Source organism: Oncorhynchus kisutch, linkage group LG28 (genome assembly GCF_002021735.2).
Source record: "Oncorhynchus kisutch isolate 150728-3 linkage group LG28, Okis_V2, whole genome shotgun sequence".
NCBI lineage: Eukaryota > Metazoa > Chordata > Actinopteri > Salmoniformes > Salmonidae > Oncorhynchus > Oncorhynchus kisutch.
In genome coordinates, this window is record NC_034201.2 from 23,268,333 (window position 1) to 23,292,179 (window position 23,847).

The 23,847-nt window shown below is 44.5% G+C and overlaps 1 protein-coding gene across 1 annotated transcript; it reads right to left on the bottom strand.

The window, feature by feature from the left end:
- Positions 1–70: 70 nt before the first annotated feature.
- Positions 71–19,220, bottom strand: LOC116358140 (polypeptide N-acetylgalactosaminyltransferase 10-like). Its single transcript, XM_031808320.1, has 5 exons — positions 19,116–19,220; positions 4,652–4,873; positions 4,169–4,285; positions 3,360–3,506; positions 71–2,614 (listed from the first exon to the last, which is right to left on the bottom strand). Exons 1-5 carry the CDS (start codon positions 19,200–19,202, stop codon positions 2,450–2,452), a joined length of 738 nt encoding a protein of 245 aa, XP_031664180.1. The 5' UTR covers positions 19,203–19,220; the 3' UTR covers positions 71–2,449.
- Between the last annotated feature and the right edge of the window lie 4,627 nt (positions 19,221–23,847).

A 23,847-nucleotide genomic window follows, 5' to 3' on the forward strand; every position in this document is an offset into this window, starting at 1 on the left:
TAAATGGTAATTTAAACTGTGTTAAGGATTTTACCATTTACACTTACAATATTAGTGTAAAAGATGAGACAATTAATCAGCTTAAATTACAACTCTGGTACAGACGTAATAATTCTGTAAGTATAATTGTGAAATGTATTTAGCTGGAATAATTAGAAAATGAATATTTTGTCTTGGAAAAAGTTACACAACTTAGATTCGGCCATTTTTATCATAATATTTAAAAGCTTTGGTCTTCCATACATGCCACTTACTTGCCGGGACAAAACTAAACATTTTTGGAAAGGGAAACCAATGGAAGTAACCAACTTTGGAGTCCCCTTCCAGTCCTAGCTACATTTCAGTTTGATAAGGAGAAAAAACATACAGTGTTACATGACTGGGCAACAAAGATGCTTCACAACTAAAGCCTCATTGTGCAGCATCTCATACTAATGTGCCACATGGATGTCTTGTTGAATTTCCATACATTTTCTCCACAATGCATGGAAGAATGCCATTGTTTGAGTCTAAACTATTTGATGATTCACTTGGCCAGTCAAAATCTACAACACATACGCTACAGGCTAGTAGTGTACTCAAATTAGTTCCATCAAACATCAACAAAAAGCTACATTGTTTTTTAAAATGCTAATTAGACTTATCAATTTCTGAAAGGGGTAGGATGAGAGTTTGACTGATGAAGGGTGTGATCGTTGCATCATGCATATCACATCCCGCTTTGCCTTAAGGTGACAATGTTTTGCCCTAATAACTTTTTTTGCAGCAGACAAACACCTAAGGCTAAACAAGGGCTCTACCTTGGAATTATTTCAGAGGAAAAGAGGGGAACAAAAAACACACACACAAAGAATGGAACATAACTACACAGCAGGCAATGTTCGCAGTCTTTCTGAACAACGCCCAGGTCAAAACTGAATTGCATTTGATATACAAACAACTCATTGGCTAAGCCAAGACAAAAAACTGAAAGAAAACAAATGCTGAGTAAGAGGTCATAACGCTACAAAATCTAAACGCACAACAAGAACAGGAATTCAATACTAATCAATGCTTGAATGTCCATTGTAGATCTTAAAACAACAAATTGGCATGTTGGTGACATGCCATGAACATAAGAGGGTCTTTTCAGAAAACGGTTAACTTTGAAAGGCAGGAGAACACATAGTGAATAGCTGAAGATACTAGCAAAAAACTAACATTACAAATACATTACTGTTGTAGAACCCCATCCATTAAGAGCCGGTGTCACCTCAGATTGCCTCTCTCTCCAACATCTGTCAGGCAGTCTGAGACAGTGTAGGAGGAGGACGACTGGAATAGGGCACCAGGCCAGGCCGAGTCAGACCAGGCCGTATTTACTTCTGCTCTCATCCAGCAAGGCACTACGATTTTTATTCAAGTTTATCATTGCAAGTGCTTAATGCATCTAAACCACCTATAATAACCCCCCCCCCCCCCCGGGCAAACCAGTCTAGAGTCACTCCTGATGCGTTTGAGAAACCAGCATGGTCTGACTACTGTCTCAGTGCTGCTGACCTCCATGTGTTTCATGATGAAGTCATTCCAGAGAGTGCTGGGGTTCATCCCAGAAGGCAGCGGGAGCCTCTGTTCAGGTGATGGGACAAAAATAAACTGATGATAGTAGTCCTTACAGTTCCCTCTATGGACAAATCATTGGCATCAAATCACAGTCCTTCGAATAGATAAGAGTGCTGAGACAAAGTGCTGCTACTAAAGTATTATTCATTCAGAGCTAAAACAAAATACATGTCCTAAAAGATGAGGTTTTTCTTACCCCTCTTCATTTGGACAGATGTTGCGCAACTCCACTTTCGATCAATGCTATAGAGGGGAAACCAAGAAAGAGAAAAAGCTAGCCAAGTGAGCATAACAAGAAAACAAAAACACGAATCAACACAAGGTGCTTTTCAGAGTGGTTGGGTCTGGCCGGCTTCACAGTGTGTCAGTTAGGGCTTGGCTCAGCGGGTGTCTCAGGGGGGGCTGTCAGAGCAGGGGCGGCACATGAGGGGAATGGAGGGAAAGTGACTGAGCAAGAGACACACTCACACAGGGTGATGTAGATGGACGTATGGGCAGTCATCTGGGAGAGGCACAGAGAAGCAGAAATGAGATGGACCACCGCCAGAATGACCGTGCTGTGACAGACCTAATCCCCCTAACGCAGGAAGACACCATCACCGCATCGAGAGACTAGTCTTTCAACCACAGAGAGAACCTCTCAGGCGCCAACTCTTCTCCATCGCCCAATAACTGATGTATCTAGACTGGCTTGCACATGCTAATGCTACCCCCTGACCCCCCTTCACTTCCTTCCACCCTTGATCCCTTTAGAGTAACAACATCCCACTTCTGTCTTAGTGAAAGAACACAGTTCCAGAGTGAGTTCAGGTTCAGTGTTCAGGTTTAGTGCTGACCCCTACAGGTGTCAGTTGCTATTGCGGTTGAACGTCTCCAGGACGGTGGTGTTGGTCTTCTCAAACACCCACTGCTGGCTGGGGACGCTGGGGTCACACGTGTTCATGAACACCTTCCTCTCTGTGGGGTTGCTGTCGATACAGCTGTTACTGATGGGGTGGTATAAACTTTTATCCTATAGAGATGGGGGGAGAGAAAAGAGGAGAGAGATGGTAATGATATATTTAGTTACAGTACATTTCACTGAAAATATTTTCCAAAGAGGTAATTTAATATCAAAATATTGAATAGCCTGCATGGAAAACGAGGAATAATTTTTTCTAACTGAGTACGCAGCTTTAAGGGATACTTTGGGATTTTGGCAATGAGCCCTTTATTTATTCCCCAGAGTCAGATGAACTTGTGGATACAATGTTTATGTCTCTGCTACCAGTATGAAGGATGTTAGAGGTAGTTTCACGAGCCAATGCTAACTTTCCGTTAGCTCAATGACTGGAAGTCTATGGTAACAACTAGCACGCTAGCTGTTACCATAGACTTCCAGTCATTGCACCATCTCTAGTTAGCAATTGCGCAAACGACAGTTGGCAAACTTCCTTCAAACTACACTGAGAGACATAAAAATGGTATCCACAAGTTCATCTGACTCAAGGGAATAGATAAAGGGCATTCATTGCCAAAATACCAAAGATTCCCTTTAAAAGCTGAATGTCATTTTTAAAATTATTATTATTATTATTTTTTATCTAGGAAGAAACTGCCTTAGCAAGCAGCCTGTGGCATTTTATCACAAAGGATCAAAAATACATCTTGAAGACTGCTGCTTGGCTGGAGCAAAGAAGTGCATCACAACCAAATCACAAACTTGTCTTTTTCATACATAAAAAAATGATGTGTGTGTGTGAGAAAGCGAGACCTACCTTCCTGTAGCGCCACAGCTGGTTACCCTTCAAGCCGTGGCAGTCATACAGGGTGACAGGGCTGTTGTGAGAGATGGCATCGAAGCAGACCTTTGTGTGCATGGGGCCCCCCACACGGATGTCCTCCCGCCAGCCAAACGTGAACACCTGGACAGGGCAGAGACAACCTGGATCAGATCACCTCCAGAGATGGGCGTCCACCTCTCATCTTGGAGCCAGTGTCATTCCTGGTCCTGGAGAACCACAGAGCAAGCTTTTGTTCTAGCCCAGTACTAACACCTGATTTAATGAATTATCAAAACTTAGAGGTGTGTTAGTAATAAGCTGGAACAAAAGCCTGCACAACCTGTGAGTCTTCAGAACCAGGGTTGAAGAAAACCTTCCAAAGGAGTTCACACATCGGTCTCCCCCAGGCACGTTCACTCAGCTTTGAATACAAATTGCAACCATTACAGAGATTAAACAACAACAGCTCTTTAAATGACTTTAATTAAATTGTCAAAACAGTGTCAGAGCAGGCAATAAGAAAACATTGCCATCCATCAACGTTTGGTTATGAGCTCTGCTAAAACATAACAAGGGGAATAAATGGGGCTCCATTAGAACAGTAGCGATTATAAAGTTGTGTGTGTGTAAATTAGAGTGTGCACCAGCTTGTGTGTGTGTGCGTGCACGTGTAGTGCTTATGAAGGCAGAGCGCTGTCTGTACACAGTACAAAATGAAGTTCTGTATGCAAAACTACAGGAAAACTAGCGCTTTTCACGGCAGACAGATGTCTGTATTCAGTGGTGTCTACTAAGCTCCTCACCTGTCCATGGCTCCACCCGGCCTCACCCCGCCCCTTCAGACATGTCTCCAGGCGGACGGGCGACCCAGACGAAAAGTGTTTGCTCTCCATGCACATGCCACAGCCTGTGTTGCGCAGCTAGAACACACACAGGGGCAGACAAACAGGTTAACAGAGAAAGACAGAAATTAACAGTCATCATTCAATACTAGTCATACTATTAACCACTGTCTAGGGCTGTCTGGATCTCTCAGAACTCTGTCAGCTCTCCTCTTTAGTGAAAAAGTGAGTGATAAGTAATGCCGAAGAGGATACTGTGGCAGGAGCATGGCCTTCTGATGACTGAAGTGACAGTGACTGGTTGTCATAGGCCAGACATTCTGTCTGTCTTTCTTGCTCTCTTTCTAATATAACCTTCTCTCCATATGTCATCTCTCGCTCTTATCTTTCTCTCCTTCTAGCTGTTGGCATGCCTCTGAAGACACTAATAGATGAGTGTTGTACCTCGCCCCAGGCGGCAGCAGGGGGCTCCACAGGTGGGTAGTGCTTGGGTAGGTCCCAGGCCACCTCTGTCATGAACCATTTGAAGCTCTTACAGTTGAGGCTGTTCCTCAGGTCCTTCTGCACTGTCATGTCTCCTGCTGACAGGTGCCTGTACTCTGGCCGCCGCTGGTAGATGTACTCTGCATATTCATCCATCCATACCTCGGCCACTCGCTTCAGGTTCTGTACAGAGACCAAGGGAGAACAGAAAAAGCACGGTTGCTCCACAATGACTATAGGGGGGATGGATGCAGGGTACCAGTCCTTTGGGGCCTCGTTGACTGCTAGATGGCCTCGTCTCTTAAAATACATCCTCATTTCAAGTCAAGGACGGTTTGAGGAGAGGTTTCGTTTTACATAACCATTACCCTTCTAATAGAAGTGGATAAAACAAACTTACAACCAGCAGAGAGTAAAGCCAATGATAACTGCTATTAGGAATCCAGGCAGTCACAGCCAGACTTAAGGTTTGGATGAGAGTTACAGTTAGTGAGCACATCCTCCTGCTATAAGGTATACATATACCGAGCAGCACAGAAAGCACGGCTCTAAGGCAAACTCTGTTGGCTAACTCCTCTCCAGGTGAGGAGAAGTTCACTGGCACCATCTGCTTGCATGGCGGCTGGGTTTGGGAGGGATGGGTGAGCTGGTTAATCAGCACACCTGGAAGAATGCCAGTGGCGATGAGGAGCTGTGTGGGAGGGGGTGTGGGTGCTGTGCCTCTGGGGTGGTGCTGATGAGGGGGGGCAGGGTCTAGAAGAGGCAGCTGCAGGGAAGTTTTGGGGGAGGCGAGAGCAAAAAGGCGACGTGTGCACAAAAAAAGAAGCAGCGCCACAGGCCAGCAATAATTCATGCCTCCTCTGTGACTCTGAATTCCACCATTTTCTCTGAGCTCCACTTCAAAAAGGAACACAGTGAAACCAGGATGAACACACAGAGCTGTGCTTAATTGGCACTTTCCATTTTCGGTACAATATTCACCTCAAAATCATTCACCATTTTCATTCTTTCGGCACCATGTTACAGAAAATCTATTAATATGAATGCAGGTATTATGTATGCATTTGAACCAGGGTTTCCGGCAGGAAAATTTGGCGCAGGACATTTGACCGGCAGCCTTTTCATTTGACATTTGAGATATTAACCAGACCCATATGCATTGGGTGCATAAATTTTTTTATTTATTTTTTTATTTCACCTTTATTTAACCAGGTAGGCTAGTTGAGAACAAGTTCTCATTTGCAACTGCGACCTGGCCAAGATAAAGCATAGCAGTGTGAGCATACAACAAAGAGTTACACATGGAGTAAACAATTAACAAGTCAATAACACAGTAGAAAACGAAGGGGGGGTCTATATACAATGTGTGCAAAAGGCATGAGGAGGTAGGCAAATAATTACAATTTTGCAGATTAACACTGGAGTGATAAAAGATCAGATGGTCATGTACAGGTAGAGATATTGGAGTGCAGAAGAGCAGAAAAGTAAATAAATAAAAACAGTACGGGGATGAGGTAGGTGAAAAGGGTGGGCTATTTACCAATAGACTATGTACAGCTGCAGCGATCGGTTAGCTGCTCAGATAGCTGATGTTTGAAGTTGGTGAGGGAGATAAAAGTCTCCAACTTCAGCGATTTTTGCAATTCGTTCCAGTCACAGGCAGCAGAGTACTGGAACGAAAGGCGGCCAAATGAGGTGTTGGCTTTAGGGATGATCAGTGAGATACACCTGCTGGAGCGCGTGCTACGGATGGGTGTTGCCATCGTGACCAGTGAGCTGAGATAAGGCGGAGCTTTACCTAGCATAGACTTGTAGATGACCTGGAGCCAGTGGGTCTGGCGACGAATATGTAGCGAGGGCCAGCCGACTAGAGCATACAAGTCGCAGTGGTGGGTAGTATAAGGTGCTTTAGTGACAAAACGGATGGCACTGTGATAGACTGCATCCAGTTTGCTGAGTAGAGTGTTGGAAGCCATTTTGTAGATGACATCGCCGAAGTCGAGGATCGGTAGGATAGTCAGTTTTACTAGGGTAAGCTTGGCGGCTTGAGTGAAGGAGGCTTTGTTGCGGAATAGAAAGCCGACTCTTGATTTGATTTTCGATTGGAGATGTTTGATATGAGTCTGGAAGGAGAGTTTGCAGTCTAGCCAGACACCTAGGTACTTATAGACGTCCACATATTCTAGGTCGGAACCATCCAGGGTGGTGATGCTAGTCGGGCATGCAGGTGCAGGCAGCGACCGGTTGAAAAGCATGCATTTGGTTTTACTAGCGTTTAAGAGCAGTTGGAGGCCACGGAAGGAGTGTTGTATGGCATTGAAGCTTGTTTGGAGGTTAGATAGCACAGTGTCCAAAGACGGGCCGAAAGTATATAGAATGGTGTCGTCTGCGTAGAGGTGGATCAGGGAATCGCCCTGCAAGAGCAACATCATTGATATACACAGAGAAAAGAGTCGGCCCGAGAATTGAACCCTGTGGCACCCCCATAGAGACTGCCAGAGGACCGGACAGCATGCCCTCCGATTTGACACACTGAACTCTGTCTGCAAAGTAAATGGTGAACCAGGCAAGGCAGTCATCCGAAAAACCGAGGCTACTGAGTCTGCCGATAAGAATATGGTGATTGACAGAGTCGAAAGCCTTGGCGAGGTCGATGAAGACGGCTGCACAGTACTGTCTTTTATCGATGGCGGTTATGATGTCGTTTAGTACCTTGAGTGTGGCTGAGGTGCACCCATGACCGGCTCGGAAACCAGATTGCACAGCGGAGAAGGTACGGTGGGATTCGAGATGGTCAGTGACCTGTTTGTTGACTTGGCTTTCGAAGACCTTAGATAGGCAGGGCAGGATGGATATAGGTCTGTAACAGTTTGGGTCCAGGGTGTCTCCCCCTTTGAAGAGGGGGATGACTGCGGCAGCTTTCCAATCCTTGGGGATCTCAGACGAGATGAAAGAGAGGTTGAACAGGCTGGTAATAGGGGTTGCGACAATGGTGGCAGATAGTTTCAGAAATAGAGGGTCCAGATTGTCAAGCCCAGCTGATTTGTACGGGTCCAGGTTTTGCAGCTCTTTCAGAACATCTGCTATCTGGATTTGGGTAAAGGAGAACCTGGAGAGGCTTGGGCGAGGAGCTGCGGGGGGGGCGGAGCTGTTGGCCGAGGTTGAAGTAGCCAGGCGGAAGGCATGGCCAGCCGTTGAGAAATGCTTATTGAAGTTTTCGATAATCATGGATTTATCAGTGGTGACCGTGTTACCTAGCCTCAGTGCAGTGGGCAGCTGGGAGGAGGTGCTCTTGTTCTCCATGGACTTCACGGTGTCCCAGAACTTTTTGGAGTTGGAGCTACAGGATGCAAACTTCTGCCTGAAGAAGCTGGCCTTAGCTTTCCTGACTGACTGCGTGTATTGGTTCCGGACTTCCCTGAACAGTTGCATATCACGGGGACTATTCGATGCTATTGCAGTCCGCCACAGGATGTTTTTGTGCTGGTCGAGGGCAGTCAGGTCTGGGGTGAACCAAGGGCTGTATCTGTTCTTAGTTCTGCATTTTTTGAACGGAGCATGCTTATCTAAAATGGTGAGGAAGTTACTTTTAAAGAATGACCAGGCATCCTCAACTGACGGGATGAGGTCAATGTCCTTCCAGGATACCCGGGCCAGGTCGATTAGAAAGGCCTGCTCACAGAAGTGTTTTAGGGAGCGTTTGACAGTGATGAGGGGTGGTCGTTTGACTGCGGCTCCGTAGCGGATACAGGCAATGAGGCAGTGATCGCTGAGATCCTGGTTGAAGACAGCGGAGGTGTATTTGGAGGGCCAGTTGGTCAGGATGACGTCTATGAGGGTGCCCTTGTTTACAGAGTTAGGGTTGTACCTGGTGGGTTCCTTGATGATTTGTGTGAGATTGAGGGCATCTAGCTTAGATTGTAGGACTGGCGGGGTGTTAAGCATATCCCAGTTTAGGTCACCTAACAGAACAAACTCTGAAGCTAGATGGGGGGCGATCAATTCACAAATGGTGTCCAGGGCACAGCTGGGAGCTGAGGGGGGTCGGTAGCAGGCGGCAACCGTGAGAGACTTATTTCTGGAGAGAGTAATTTTCAAAATTAGTAGTTCGAACTGTTTGGGTATGGACCTGGAAAGTATGACATTACTTTGCAGGCCATCTCTGCAGTAAACTGCAACTCCTCCCCCTTTGGCAGTTCTATCTTGACGGAAGATGTTATAGTTGGGTATGGAAATCTTTGAATTTTTGGTGGCCTTCCTGAGCCAGGATTCAGACACAGCAAGGACATCAGGGTTAGCAGAGTGTGCTAAAGCAGTGAGTAAGACAAACTTAGGGAGGAGGCTTCTGATGTTGACATGCATGAAACCAAGGCTTTTTCGAACACAGAAGTCAACAAATGAGGGTGCCTGGGGACATGCAGGGCCTGGGTTTACCTCCACATCACCCGCGGAACAGAGAAGGAGTAGTATGAGGGTGCGGCTAAAGGCTATCAAAACTGGTCGCCTAGAGCGTTGGGGACAGAGAATAAGAGGAGCAGGTTTCTGGGCATGGTAGAATATATTCAGGGCATAATGCGCAGACAGGGGTATGGTGGGGTGCGGGTACAGCGGAGGTAAGCCCAGGCACTGGGTGATGATGAGAGAGGTTGTATCTCTGGACATGCTGGTAGTAATGGGTGAGGTCACCGCATGTGTGGGAGGTGGGACAAAGGAGTTATCAGGGGTATGAAGAGTGGAACTAGGGGCTCCATTGTGAACTAAAACAATGATAACTAACCTGAACAACAGTATACAAGGCATATTGACATTTGAGAGAGACATACAGCGAGGCATACAGTAATCACAGGTGTTGAATTGGGAAAGCTAGCTAAAACAGTAGGTGAGACAACAGCTAATCAGCTAGCACAACAACAGCAGGTAAAATGGCGTAGACTAGGCAACGGGGCCAACAGATAAAACAAACAAGCAGAATGGAGTACCGTGATTTATGGACAGTCCAGCGTGCATCAGCTATGTAGCCAAGAGATCAGTGTCCAGGGGGCTGCGGTGGATGGGGAAGGGAAGCTGGACTGGCGAATGTTATCCAGGTTAAAAAAACGAACAATGACTAAATAGCTTGTAGCTAGTTAGCTGGTTAGCTTCTGGAGGTTCTTGAGTGTGTTCTAAAAATAAATAAAAAATAATAGCGATTCCGTATCACATTGGGTGAGGCAGGTTTCCGGAAGGTATAAACAAATTAAAAGTCAAAAGAGATAGAAAGTAAATATGGGTCCGGTGGGCGTTTGGGACGCGGCGATTCAGGCGGTTAGCAGGCCTGTGCTAACAAGCTAACAGTTTGTAGGCCCGGGCTAGACAAGGTAGCAGTTAGCGGACCGGAGCTGGACAAGCTAGCAGTTAGCAGGCCGAATTAGCAAGCAGGGAGATAGCGAGGGCTAGAGAGTTAGCCTTTGGGGGACGTCGCGATGGGGTGAGTCTGTTTATTCCTCTTCATGCGGTGACATCGATAGGCCGGTCGTGGGCCCGGGTATTGTAGCTCAGGAGTATGCTACGGTGGTAGCGCAGGCCGGGCTAGCTTCAAGCTAAGTGGGTGGAAACGCTAGCCAGGGGTAATCATCCAGGGTTGCAGTTTAGCTAGATAGCTAGTTGTGAAGATCCAGCGTATTTGGAAGCTTAGGTTTAGCAAAATGTTTTTAAAGGGATAGCTATGTAAAAAACGAAAAATATGTAAAAAAACGAAAAATAAACAAAATATAAACAAAATATACAGGGACACGACACGACAGGACGACTTACTGCTACGCCATCTTGGCAGAAAATCACATTTAGATTGTTATTATTAATCTAAATGTGTTCTTATTAATCTTAACATGCAACTTGAGGATGCAACGGGCATGCGTCCTTCTTACCAAATTCTGATGCGCACTTTGAAGATGTTAAAATAACTGTCCACATTTACTTTTCCTCAGCCAACAAGACGAGTAACGAACAGCAAAATCACTAGCCTATGTCAATCTAATACCCCCATTGTAGAAAAGTTACCTAATCTATTGGTCAGCTTGTCATTCTGTGAAAGAGAAATAAATAAATAATCTGGCACCAGCTAATTGTCCAGTAGAAGAAAAAAATCCAATTGCAAAATGATGCTTTTAGCCTATTAATTGATTAACATACAAGTCGATGTAAATACATTTGGCCGGCCACGCTTATTGGTCTATAGGTTAATTTGCATAATGTTGTGGAATTAAACTTGATTTAACTTTAAAAAGTATGCAAATTAACAAATAGGCAGATAAACATGGAGAGTCACATGTATTTACATCAAATGTTATGTCCATAAATGAATAGGCTAAAATGCATTATTTTGTAATGGGATTTTTTTCCTTCTCCTGGACAATTAGCCGGTGGCAGTTTTATTTATTGGCTTTTCATTATTATTATACTTTTTGACCAAAAGCTGGCTATTACCAACTAACAGAACCCCTGATTTGAACGATTGTAGACTGAACTGGAGGCCTTTTCTAAGAAAAGGTTCTTGTGTCTTTGTTGGTGCATCTTCTTTCTGAAGAAATACATTATTAACAACTGACTCCAATCCACAGTCATTAACATTTCTCCCTCATAGACAGAACAGGCATTCTTCATCTGAGAGGCTATTCTCCCACACTGGATGAATACAAGCCAAAAAGTAAGCCAACGAACAGGCCAATAGGTTTCACTTACACAGCCTTCCAAGCCAAAACAGGGTTTGGGCAGGGATCAGCATACATAATGGACAGTTTCAGCTGTATTCCAAAAGGTTTCGGAAGAATGTGAAAATATACTGAACAAAAATATAAAAGCGCAACATGTAGAGAGTTGGTCCCATGTTTCATGAGCTGGGGGGAAAAGAATCCCTGAAATTTTCCGTACGCAGAAAAAGCTGATTTCACTCAAATTTTGTGCACATTTGTTTACATCCCTGTTCGTGAACATTTCCCCTTTGCCAAGATAATCCATCCACCCGACAGGTGTGGCATATCAAGAAGCTGATTAAACAGCATGATCATTACGCAGGTGCACCTTTTGCTGGGGACAATAAAAGGCCACTTTAAAATGTGTAGTTGTGTCACACAACGCCACAGATGTCTCAAGGTTTGAGGGAGCGTGCAATTGGCATACTGACTGCAGGAATGCCCACCGAGCTGTTGCCAGAGAATTGAATGTTCATTTCTCGAACATAAACTGCATCCAACGTAATTTTAGAGAATTTGGCAGTACATTCAAGCGGCCTCACAACCACAGACCACGTGTAACCACGCCAGCCCAGGACCTCCACATCCGGTTTCGTCACCTGCTGAGGAGTATTTCAGTCTGTAATAAAGCCCTTTTGTGGTGAAAATCTACTGATTGGCTGGGCTTGGCTCCCAAGTGAGTGGGCCTGGCTGCCAAGTGAGTAGGCCTGGCTGCCAAGTGAGTGGGCCTGGCTGCCAAGTGGGTGGGACTATGCACTCCAAGGTCCACCCATGGCTGCACCCCTGCCCAGTCCATAGATTAGGGTCTAATGATTTTTCTCTCTCAATTGAACGATTTCCTTATATGAACTGTAACTCAGTAAAATTGTTGCATGTTGCGTTTATATTTTTGTTCAGTCTAGTTCTCATTCAGTGTAGAAGCATCAAAAGATATGATAGAACTAAAGATTGTGTACTTGCAGACCTCTTAAGCTTCTTTATAGTGCATTCTTAATCAAGGTCACTTATCTAGCCTTGTGCATTTTGGGGACAAAAAACGACAGGGGGGCATATCACAAGAACAAAGGACGACAGACACCTTGGTGGATAAAAGCAGGGAAAAACAGAAAAGCTGAGCGTTTATTATTTCGAGTCTCGTTTTTTTTCTGAATGCTCAAGCTGTTACAACACAGCGCCAGGCGAGGTTAAATCAGTTCACCACCAGAATGAAGAGGACTTTCTTAAATCGTTCATTCCCACTGCACTGCTGACTGTGGAACACACTCAACATTCACGTCAAACCCTCCTCACCTTCCCACAGCGGGACACCTATCGATTCAGTCACAGCATTCCTGATGGCTGTGATGAGTGGGTGTGGGGCTGCAATATAAAGGTGTGTGTGTATCATTGAGGATCCAACTACTGCAGAGAAACTCAGCAGAGGAGATGAAAGCTCTCTTTACTAGACACCTCGGAGAACAAATTCTGCAATAAATGTTCCATATACAGACCTGCCAACCTTGAAGAATCTGTATGAGTACCACTTCAGAGTTGCGGCGGCACTCGCGGACCACACGACGGCACGTGACACCCACACCGATCAAATTATAGGCAAATGCTCATTTTTTTGACCCAATAATGGTTTTGGTAGAAGACTGGATCTGTAGGTATAATATGCTATAGACCAGTGTGCTCCAACTGGCGGCCCGTGGGTGGTTTTATTTGGCTCCCCCAAGTTCTCGTAGAAAAATTCTATTTTTTAACGACAAAAAAAAGCACTTGCTGGACATCATAAAAAGATCATAAAAACAGCAGAAAATGATCTCCAAGTGATTTTAATTTAGGAAATCTGTTCAAGTATTCCGACACATGATAGAGAGACACGTGATCATATACAAACGTAAACAAGGTTAGAAAAATTATGTTTTAGTCAAATATTATATCTGTTTGGGATTCTTCGGGTCAATTTACATTCTACAAATTTGTAATTATGTTCCGGCCCCCCGGCTGAAACTAGTTGATGATCCCTGCTATAGACGGTTATGGGTGTTTTTCAGTAACTAACTAGAAATAACTTCAAATGTCAAATCAGGGTTCTCCCCATGACTTTCTGACACGGTGGTACTGATGTAGGCCTAAGGTCAGGTAGGGGGGGAGGTAGTTGAAGCATTTAGCATGTTTGAAAAACCTGTAACTGCAATTTCCTGACACCTCAAGTCTTACATTATATCAAACAATGTAGCCAACATAGTAGGCCTGAATTCATTTTGAGGCGGTCTCAATGACTCCTTCACATTGTCCTAAGTTAAAATATGGGTAATGATAATTATAATAGGCGTCTTTATGTGGATCGTCTTGTGAAAATGTTTTTTATTTGACCTTTATTTAATCAGGTAGGCTAGTTGAGAACAAGTTCTCATTTGCAACTGCGACCTGGCCAAGATAAAGCGTAGCAATTCGACACACACAACAACACAGAGTTACACATGGAATAAACAAAACATAGTCAATAATACAGTAGAACAAAATAAAACAAAAAGTATATATACAGTGAGTGCAAATGAGGTAAGATAAGTGAGTTAAGGCAATAAATAGGCCATGGTGGCGAAGTAATTACAATATAGCAATTAAACACTGGAATGGTAGATGTGCAGAAGATGAATGTGCAAGTAGAGATACTGGGGTGCAAAGGAGCAAGATAAATAAATAAATACTGTATGGGGATGAGGTAGGTAGATAGATGGGCTATGTACAGGTGCAGTGATCTGTGAGCTGCTCTGACAGCTGGTGCTTAAAGCTAGTGAGAGAGATATGAGTCTCCAGCTTCAGAGATTTTTGCAGTTCGTTCCAGTCATGGGCAGCAGAGAACTGGAAGGAAAGATGACCAAAGGAGGAATTTTGGGGGGTGACCAGTGAGATATACCTACTGGAGCGTGTGCTACGAGTGGGTGCTGCTATGGTGACCAGTGAGCTGAGATAAGGCGGGGCTTTACCTAGCAGAGACTTGTTGATAACCTGTAGCCAGTGGGTTTGGCGACGCGAAAGAAGCGAGGGCCAACCAACGAGAGTGTACAGGTTCCAATGGTGGGTAATGTATGGGGCTTTGGTGACAAAACGGATGGCACTGTGATAGACTGCATCCAATTTATTGAGTAGAGTGTTGGAGGCTATTTTATTGATGACATCACCGAAGTCGAGGATCGGTAGGATGGTCAGTTTTACGAGGGTATGTTTGGCAGCATGAGTGAAGGATGCTTTGTTGCGATATAGGAAGTCAATTCTAGATTTAATTTTGGATTGGAGATGTTTAATGTGAGTCTGGAAGGAGAGTTTACAGTCTAACCAGACACCTAGGTATTTGTAGTTGTCCACGTACTCTAAGTCAGAGCCGTACAGAGTAGTGATGCTGGACAGGTGAGCAGGTGCGGGCAGTGATCGGTTGAAGAGCATGCATTTAGTTTTCCCTGCGTTTAAGAGCAGTTAGAGGCCACAGAAGGAGAGTTGTATGGCATTGAAGCTCATCTGGAGGTTAGTTAACACAGTGTCCAAAGAGGGGCCAGAAGTATACAGAATGGTGTCGTCTGCGTAGAGGTGTACCAGAGAATCACCAGCAGCAAGAGCAACATCATTGATGTATACAGAGAAGAGAGTCGGCCCGAGAATTGAACCATGTGGCACCCACATAGAGACAGCCATAGGTCTGGACAACAGGCCCTCCGATTTGACACACTGAACTCTATCAGAGAAGTAGTTGGTAAACCAGGCGAGGCAATCATTTGAGAAACCAAGGCTGTCGAGTCTGCCAATAAGAATGTGGTGATTGACAGAGTCGAAAGCCTTGGTCTGGTCGATGAATAAGACTGCACAGTAATGTCTCTTATCGATGGCGGTTATGATGACGTTTAGGACCTTGAGTGTGGCTGAGGTGCACCCATGACCAGCTCTGAAACCAGATTGCATAGCGGAGAAGGTACGGTGGGATTCGAAATGGTCGGTAATCTGTTAACTTGGCTTTCGAAGACCTTAGAAAGACAGGGTAGGATAGATATAGGTCTGTAGCAGTTTGGGTCTAGAGTGTCACCCCCTTTGAAGAGGGGGATGACCGCGGTAGCTTTCCAATCTTTGGGAATCTCAGACGATACGAAAGAGAGGTTTAACAGGCTAGTAATAGGAGTTGCAACAATTTCAGCAGATAATTTTAGAAAGAGAGGGTCCAGATTGTCTAGCCCCGGCTGATTTGTAGGGGTCCAGATTTTGCAGCTCTTTCAGAACATCAGCTATCTGGATTTGGGTAAAGGAGAAATGGTGGGGGCTTTTGCGGGTTGCTGTGGAGAGTGCCGGGCAGTTGACCGGGGTAGGAGTAGCCAGGTGGAAAGCATGGCCAGCCGTAGAGAAATGCTTATTGAAATTCTCAATTATAGTAGATTTATCGGTGGTGACAGTGTTTCCTAGCCTCAGAGCAGTGGGCAGCTGGGAGGAGGTGCTCTTATTCTCCATGGACTTTACAGTGTCCCAGAACTTTTTTGAGTTTGTACTACAGGATGCAAATTTCTGTTTGAAAAAGCTAGCCTTAGCTTTCCTAACTGCCTGTGTATATTTGTTCCTAACTTCCCTGAAAAGTTGCATATCACAGGGGCTATTTGATGCTAATGCAGAACGCCACAGGATGTTTTTGTTCTGGTCAAGGGCAGACAGGTCTGGAGTGAACCAAGGACTATATCTATTCCTAGTTCTACATTTTTTGAATGGGGCGTGCTTATTTAAGCTGGTGAGGAAGGCACTTTTAAAGAATAGCCAGGCATCATCTACTGACGGGATGAGGTCAATGTCATTCCAGGATACCCCGGCCAGGTCAATTAGAAAGGCCTGCTCGCAGAAGTGTTTTAATTAAGGAGCGTTTGACAGTGATCAGTGGAAGCTGTTTGACCGCTGACCCATTACGGATGCAGGCAATGTGGCAGAGATCGCTGAGATCTTGATTGAAAACAGCAGAGGTGTATTTGGAGGGTGAGTTAGTTAGGATGACATCTGTGAGGGTGCCCGTGTTTACAGATTTGGAGTTGTACCTGGTAGGTTCATTGATAATTTGTGTGAGATTGAGGGCATCAAGCTTGGATTGTAGGATGGCCGGGGTGTTAAGCATGTCCCAGTTTAGGTCACCTAGTAGCACGAGCTCAGAAGATAGATGGGGGGCAATCAATTCTCATATGGTATCGTGAGCACAGCTGGGATGTCTATAGCAAGCGGCAACAGTGAGAGACTTGTTACTGGAAAGGGGAATTTTTAGAAGTAGAAGCTCGATTTGTTTGGGTACAGATTTGGATAGTAATACAGAACTCTGCAGGCTATCTTTGCAGTAGATTTCAACACTGCCCCCTTCGGCAGTTCTATCTTGACGGAAAATGCTATAGTTAGCGATGGAGAGTTCAAGGTTTTTGGTGGTTTTCCTAAGCCAGGATTCAGACACGACTAAGACATCTGAGTTGGCAGAGTGTGCTGAAGCAGTGAGTAAAACAAACTTAGGGAGTAGGCTTCTAATGTTAACATGCATGAAACCAAGGTTTTTACGGTTACAGAAGTCAACAAATGAGAGCACCTGGGGAGTGGGAGTGGAGCTAGGCACTGCAGGACCTGGATTAACCTCTACATCACCAGAAGAACAGAGAAGTAGGATACGAACTGGCCGTCTAGCACGTTCAGAACAGAGAGTAAAAGGAGCAGGTTTCTGGGCACAATAACATAGATTAAAGGCATAATGTACAGACAAAGGTAAGGTAGGATGTGAGTACATTGGAGGTAAACCTAGGCATTGAGTAATGATGAGAGAGATATAGTCTCTAGAGACGTTTAAACCAGGTGATGTCATCGCATATGTAGGAGGTGGAACAACATGGTTGGTTAAGGCATATTGAGCAGGGCTAGAAGCTCTACAGTGAAATAAGACAGTAATCACTAACCAGGACAGTAATGGACGAGGCATATTGATATTAGAGCGAGGCATGCATAGCCAAGTGAACATATGGATCCAGTGAGTGGTTGGGCTGACTGGGAACACGGCGATTCAGACAGTTATCAGGCCGATGCTAACACGCTAACAGTTAGTAGGCCGGGACTAAACAAGCTAGCAGTTAGCAGACCGGGGCAGGCAAGCAAGCAGTTAGCAGGGGCTAGCAGTTAGTAGACCGGGGCTAGCAAGTTAGCCTTTGGGGGACATCGCGATGGGGGTAAGTCTGTTTTTGCCTCTTCGTGCGGTGACGCCGATAGGCCAGTCATGGAATTAGTAGGGTTCCAAGTAGCTCTAGGTAGCTAGCAGGTTAGCAGAATGGGGCCTTCAGCGGGCGTTGCACCTGAGGGGCCTGTTGGAATCCTCTGGCAGATTATGTCGGTATTCCAGTCGTAGAGGATCGGCGAGGTTCCGTGCCCCGTACCGGCAGTAGAAGGGGTCCGGATATTGTAGCCCAGGAGTGAGCCGGGAGATAGTTCTTGCATGGGTTAGCCCCAGGCTAGTTGGTGCTAGCTCCAGGACGGAAACGTTAGCCAGGAGTAGTCAACCCTGGTTGCGGTTAGCTAGCTGTGATGATCTAGATGAAAAAGGTTCAGAGTTTGTGGTAGGAATTCGGGGATATGGAGAGAAAAACAGGTCCGGTATGCTCTGGTTTGAAACGCATTGTACAAACTGGCAATAGCTGGTCGCTAGTTAGCTAGCTAGCTTCAGTTGAGGTATTCAAGTCTGGAGGTAAATAGAAACACTTATAAAAAAATAAAAACACAAATCCACACCACATTGGGTGAGGCGGGTTGCAGGAGAGTATTTTGAAGTTGAGGTTTAGGAAAAATATTAAAAAGAACGCAAAGAAAAATATTTATACAAATGGGATGAGACAAGACAAAGACAAAGACGTCTGACTGCTACGCCATCTTGGATATCTAAAATGTGAACTGGCTTCTCAGTTTTGTTTGGGGAAAAATTCTGAATCATTCAATTACTGGATGCAATGTAGCAGTCTACTGTATTTGGAATATAAAACTGAATTAGGCCTAAATATATGAGCTTGTTTCAGATCTCCATACCTGATCTAGTCCATCAAATATTCCTTCTCAGATAGGTCTACAATTAATGTAATATGCCTTGTTGTCATTGGTGAACTGACTAGGCTATTATCACATCATTAGCAGCCTTCTGTTGACATACAGTAATATAAGGATGACAGATCAAATACTGATTAATTAAGTCTAACATAACTTTCTGTGAAGGACGGTATTAGCGGAAAAGCTCTCACTTCTATCCACGCACAGCGCACACTGAACTACCGCAAAACTGTACGCTTCCTTGTCAATGTGCTCGCAGATATCAAAGCATGTGCCGCCTGCTAAATAGGCTACACATACACACACGTTCAGGAGCAGAGATGTTGTTGGTCAAGCTATTTAACGAGTGGGGGGAAAATGCAAGAACCGGCAGAACCCTGCACATATTAGAGCAAGTGCACATAAAAGCAGGGCAGTAAGCTTAATAAAAAATACAAATAAAAAACTTGCCTCAACTTAGCAAAGTAGCAAGATTGATACGGTACCAGCGTACATGAACCTCAAATTGCGTGCATGGTACACAAAATGCATACAGGTCTGCATGATATACTGTAGTATGTTTTTCTTTGTAAATCCTTTTCTAGAGGAGAAAAGAGGAAAAGGAGGGTCTAGGAACCAACACTCACCCTAGCCAGGCTGACCCCGCCAGGGACCTTGTAGGGGACGTACTTCCTGTAGATGTGACCCACCCTGGAGCACGGGATGTCCTCCATACGCCCGCCCACACATCCACACCTGTGGAGAGACAGCGAGAGAGGGCGGACAAGGTAGAAGGAGAGAGGTTTAACACAGCCAGCTGTGTGGGGGTCAGGGCATCACTGCAGTGTTAGTGGGTGTGTCACCTGTGTCAGTGTGTGCCTGTGGTGTGCAGCTGTAAACAGTATGAGGACATGAGAGGCTGACAGGTACTAGGAAAGCAGGGAGGGAGAAAGAGAGTGGTTCCAGAGGGAGGGATGGAGGAATTAGAGAAAGACCAATATGGATTTTTGGGGTCAAGGAGGCTGATGGTTAATATTTTAGGGCGATATTCATATCATAATATTCAAAAACCATACATTTTACTAATTTTTTTTTTTTACCAATCTAAGTACATAACATAATGTTAATACTTTTATTTGAATTGTAATTCTCTTGATAAACTGGGTAAATTAAGATGGCATTGGTCTACAAACAATACAGGTGAAAGAATATTCAATAGGAGTGTGTGTATGGATTGAGTGATTGAGCTTGTTTAGGCTGATCAGTGGAGTCTATGGTGCTACAGACGACAATCTGTTTTCCTTCCATTTGGGATGGACATTAGCCTAATGATCAACAACATTCGCATAGAAGCATCACTCCAGGATGTCACGCCTGTATGGAAGGACATATAGGCACTGCTGTTTGAGAATATAAAATAATATCTTTTCAATTCAAATAGCTCCTACGTAACATGATTTGTGATCGGGAAAAAGTATATTTTTCCAGCTGTCAGGACGCACCCCTAAACATCTCAGTTGCCAGGACAAAATTTAAACAACTCAATTGGCTAGTTTAGACATTTGCCAAGAAATGGGCGGGTTGTAACTTGATCCTACTGCTACACATCTCCCTTCATCGCTCATATCACTTGGTGCCGGTTACTGTTACTATGAGAACTAGCTCACGGCGATGACATTTGCTACCAAGCCATAATGTGCATAATATCTAACAAGGAGAGGGAGGGTAGGAAAAATTTGTTGGACAAAGCCTATGGGAAAATGTTGTGTTTGTCGAAAAAAAAAAGTAGGTCCTGTGTTAAAACACAGGTTTAAGAGATCTTACACGTTTGCTCTATGAGATAATCTTCATCCGCCAACATCTCTTTGTGAATTTAAAAAATGTATGTAATCCAAAAAAAGCACAAAGGCTTTATAATTCATAAATGTCTGTTAAATTGACTGATATGTCAGAACAAAACGTATAAGATCTTCTAAGCCTGTTTTTAACCTCAATTTTCAACGGTTATCCCAAACCCCTATTCTTTCCCCATAGGAATGGCTGAATGAAACCTAGGTAACTAATGAATTATGTTTTTTAGGATTACAAGCTGGCAAGCTTCATGGCCAACATTTATTTAGGCATTTTAAAACAGTTTCTCTTTTCCCTATTACGACAATCATCTAATCCGACTTGCAACCGTGAATTTACAGATACGATTGCAGTTGGTCAGATCAGCACACCAGTAAATAGATAACATTACATCGCAAGTCAGATTGCTCGTTCCCCGAACATGATGCATGTGCAGAATGATAACCAGCTAATGTTAGCTAGCTATGTTGGTTATTAGCTCCTATCTGATATCTCAGCACCATGGCATAGTAGCTAATATAGCTAGCAAACTAACACCGCAGATGAACGGATTAGTTATCGTAATCGTCGCTAAAAGGTAACATAGCTATCTGCTTAGCTAGCTTGCTTATTGCATGCATGTTCCGACATGTCAACATAAGCTTTATTTATTAGTGATTAACTAAACTAATATTTGCAACAGGATTTTGATTTTGGTCACTGTGCAATTCATCCTTTCTTAATACTGCACGTGTCTGTTGGAGAATGAGCTAGTTTGCCGCTGTTGATTTTCCCACCAAGACATTCCTTGGCATTGTTCAGTGCTCATGGCTCAGGCGGTGAGTGGCGGCTGGCATAGTAGCAGCTTTGCTGTGTAGAGGGAACTATCGGCTAAGCCGATAGAAGGGCCGACAGCCGATAGATTAGAAAAGTCCAATATCAGCCTGATATATCGTCTCGGCCGATTATCGATTGTTCTCTAAGAGGGATGACGATAAAGGTAGCAGGGAGGCGCACAATAGCTATACAGTGACATCACTAACACAGATAACAAGACTATTATAAATGCCTCATGGGCCTCTTTGGACAGACATTTGACTAAGACGGAAGGAAAACCTGACTGTAGAAGACAGCATGATGCTAAAGGCAGGCCTGAAATGTCACTGTGTGAATGTGACATACTTCAGGTTGACTCTTCTGGGCTAGGTGAAAGCTTTGAGCCATGGGCCAAAACAAGTCTACTGTGAACTTTGTTCTGCAGGCCTGAAAGGGACAAGAGGTTGTCGGAGGCACCATCACGTGGAAACTCCTCATTCTGATTTGTAATCCTCCATTTGTGTGTGCCTCAAAAGTATTCTCACTTAAAAAACCTCAAGGATCCGCCCCTTTGATTTTTTTTTTTGTTGCCTAAAATGACATACCCAAATGTAACTAACTGCCTGTAGCTCAGGACCTGAAGCAAGGATATGCATATTATTGATACCATTTGAAATGAAACACTTTAAAGTTTGTGGAAATGTGAAATTAATGTAGGAGAATATAACACATTAGATCTGGTCAAATATATTGCAAAGAAAAAAACATGCGTTTTTTTTGTACCATCAACTTTGAAAGGCCATAATGTATTATTCCAGCCCAGGCACAATTTAGATTTTGGCCACTAGATGGCAGTAGTGTATGTGCAAAGTTTAAGATGGATCCAATGAACCATTGCATATATGTAATCTGTAAAGATGTTGTATCAAGACTGCCCAAATGTGCCTAATTGGTTTATTAACGAAGAAAGAAAGAAAATGGAGGACAAAAGACAAGGTAGAGAAAGAGAAACATGGCATAACAGAGTAAAAGCGAGGGGAAGAGCAAGAAAGGGAGGAAATACTTTGTGTAGTTTTTGCTGACTAAGGTTCCTTGTTAGATGGGCTACTGCCAGATGAATGTTTAATGGCGTCTGGGGCTGGGCAGGTGAGTCCTGGTGTTCACGGAGAAGGCCAACAGAGCATTAAATATACATCACAACTTGTAGAGGCATGGAAGGAGGTACGTACTCATGCAAGTGTACACGTGCACACACACATCACACAGATGTCATACACAGTAGAGGCTCTGGAGGCCAGGCTGAGGAGGGGATACGCCTACTGACTGACCCTGGAATGAGGTCACTAGTACGACTGTGGAGCTGTGGCTAACCCACAACGGGACATTTTGGCAGAGCGGCAATGAGTTAGAGATGATGCCAAAATATTCTGCATCTTCTGCAATTACTCTGATACTTTGAATCGCGCTCAAGGACATCAAATAAATAAAAAAGTTTTGAAATTAAGGTTGGGTAAGTAATCAATTACACTTTTTGTATGTCTCTGTCAGGTGGTAGGCTAATTAGACGGCAAGATGTGGCAGTATCCAGAGCCACATGCTGGTGTTGGCATTATACTATATACACGTTCTCTTTAACCACACATTTTAGCCTTATTCTAAAATTGATTAAATCATTTTTGCCCCTCAATTATAAAAAAGACCCCATAATGACCAATCAAAAACAGGTTTAGAACAAGTATTCAAACCCTTTACTCAGTACTTTGATGAAGCACCTTTGGCACCGACTACAGCCTCAAGTCTTCTTGGGTATGACGATACAAGCTTGGCACACCTGTATCTGGAGAGTTTCTCCCCCTCTCAAGCTCTGTCAGGTTGGATGGGGAGCGTTGCGTCGCTGCCCAGCTGTTTTCAGGTCTCTCAGAGATGTTTGATCGGGTTCAAGTCCGGGCTCTGGCTGGACCCCTCAAGGACATTCAGAGACTTGTCCCAAAGCCACTCCTGCGTTGTCTTGGCTGTATGCTTAGGGTCATTGTCCTGTTGGAAGGTGAACCGTCGCCGCAGTCTGAGGTCCTGAGAGCTCTGGAGAAGGATCTCTATGTACTTTGCTCCGTTCATCTTTGCCTCGATCCTGACTAGTCTTCCTGCCCCTGCCGCTGAAAAACATCCTCACAGCATGATGCTGCCACCACCATGCTTCACTGTAGGGATGGTGCCAGGTTTCCTCCAAACGTGACGCTTGGCATTCAGGCCAAATAGTTTAATCATGGTTTCATCAGACCAGAAAATCTTGTTTCTCATGGTCTGAGAGTCCTTTAGGTGCCTTTTGGCACACTCCAAGCAGGCTGTCATGTGCCTTTTACTGAGGAGTGCCTTCTACCATAAAGGCCTGATTGGTGGAGTGCTGCAGAGATGGTTGTCTTTCTGGAGAGGCTTCCACTCTTCCCCATCTCCCAGTCCAAGTCTAGAGCTCTGTCAGCGTGACCATGGGTGTTCTTGTTTTCGTTTTTTTACCCAACACGCTTTCCCAGATGGCTCAGATTGGCCAGGCAGTCAGCTCTAGGAAGAGTCTTGGTGTTTCTAAACTTCTTCATTTAAGAATGATGGAGGGCACTGTGTTCTTGGGGACTCTTCCCCAGATCTGCCTCGACACAATCCTGGCTCGGAGCTCTACAGACAATTCATTTGACCTCATGGCTTGGTTTTTGCGGTGACATGCACTGTCAACTGTGGGAC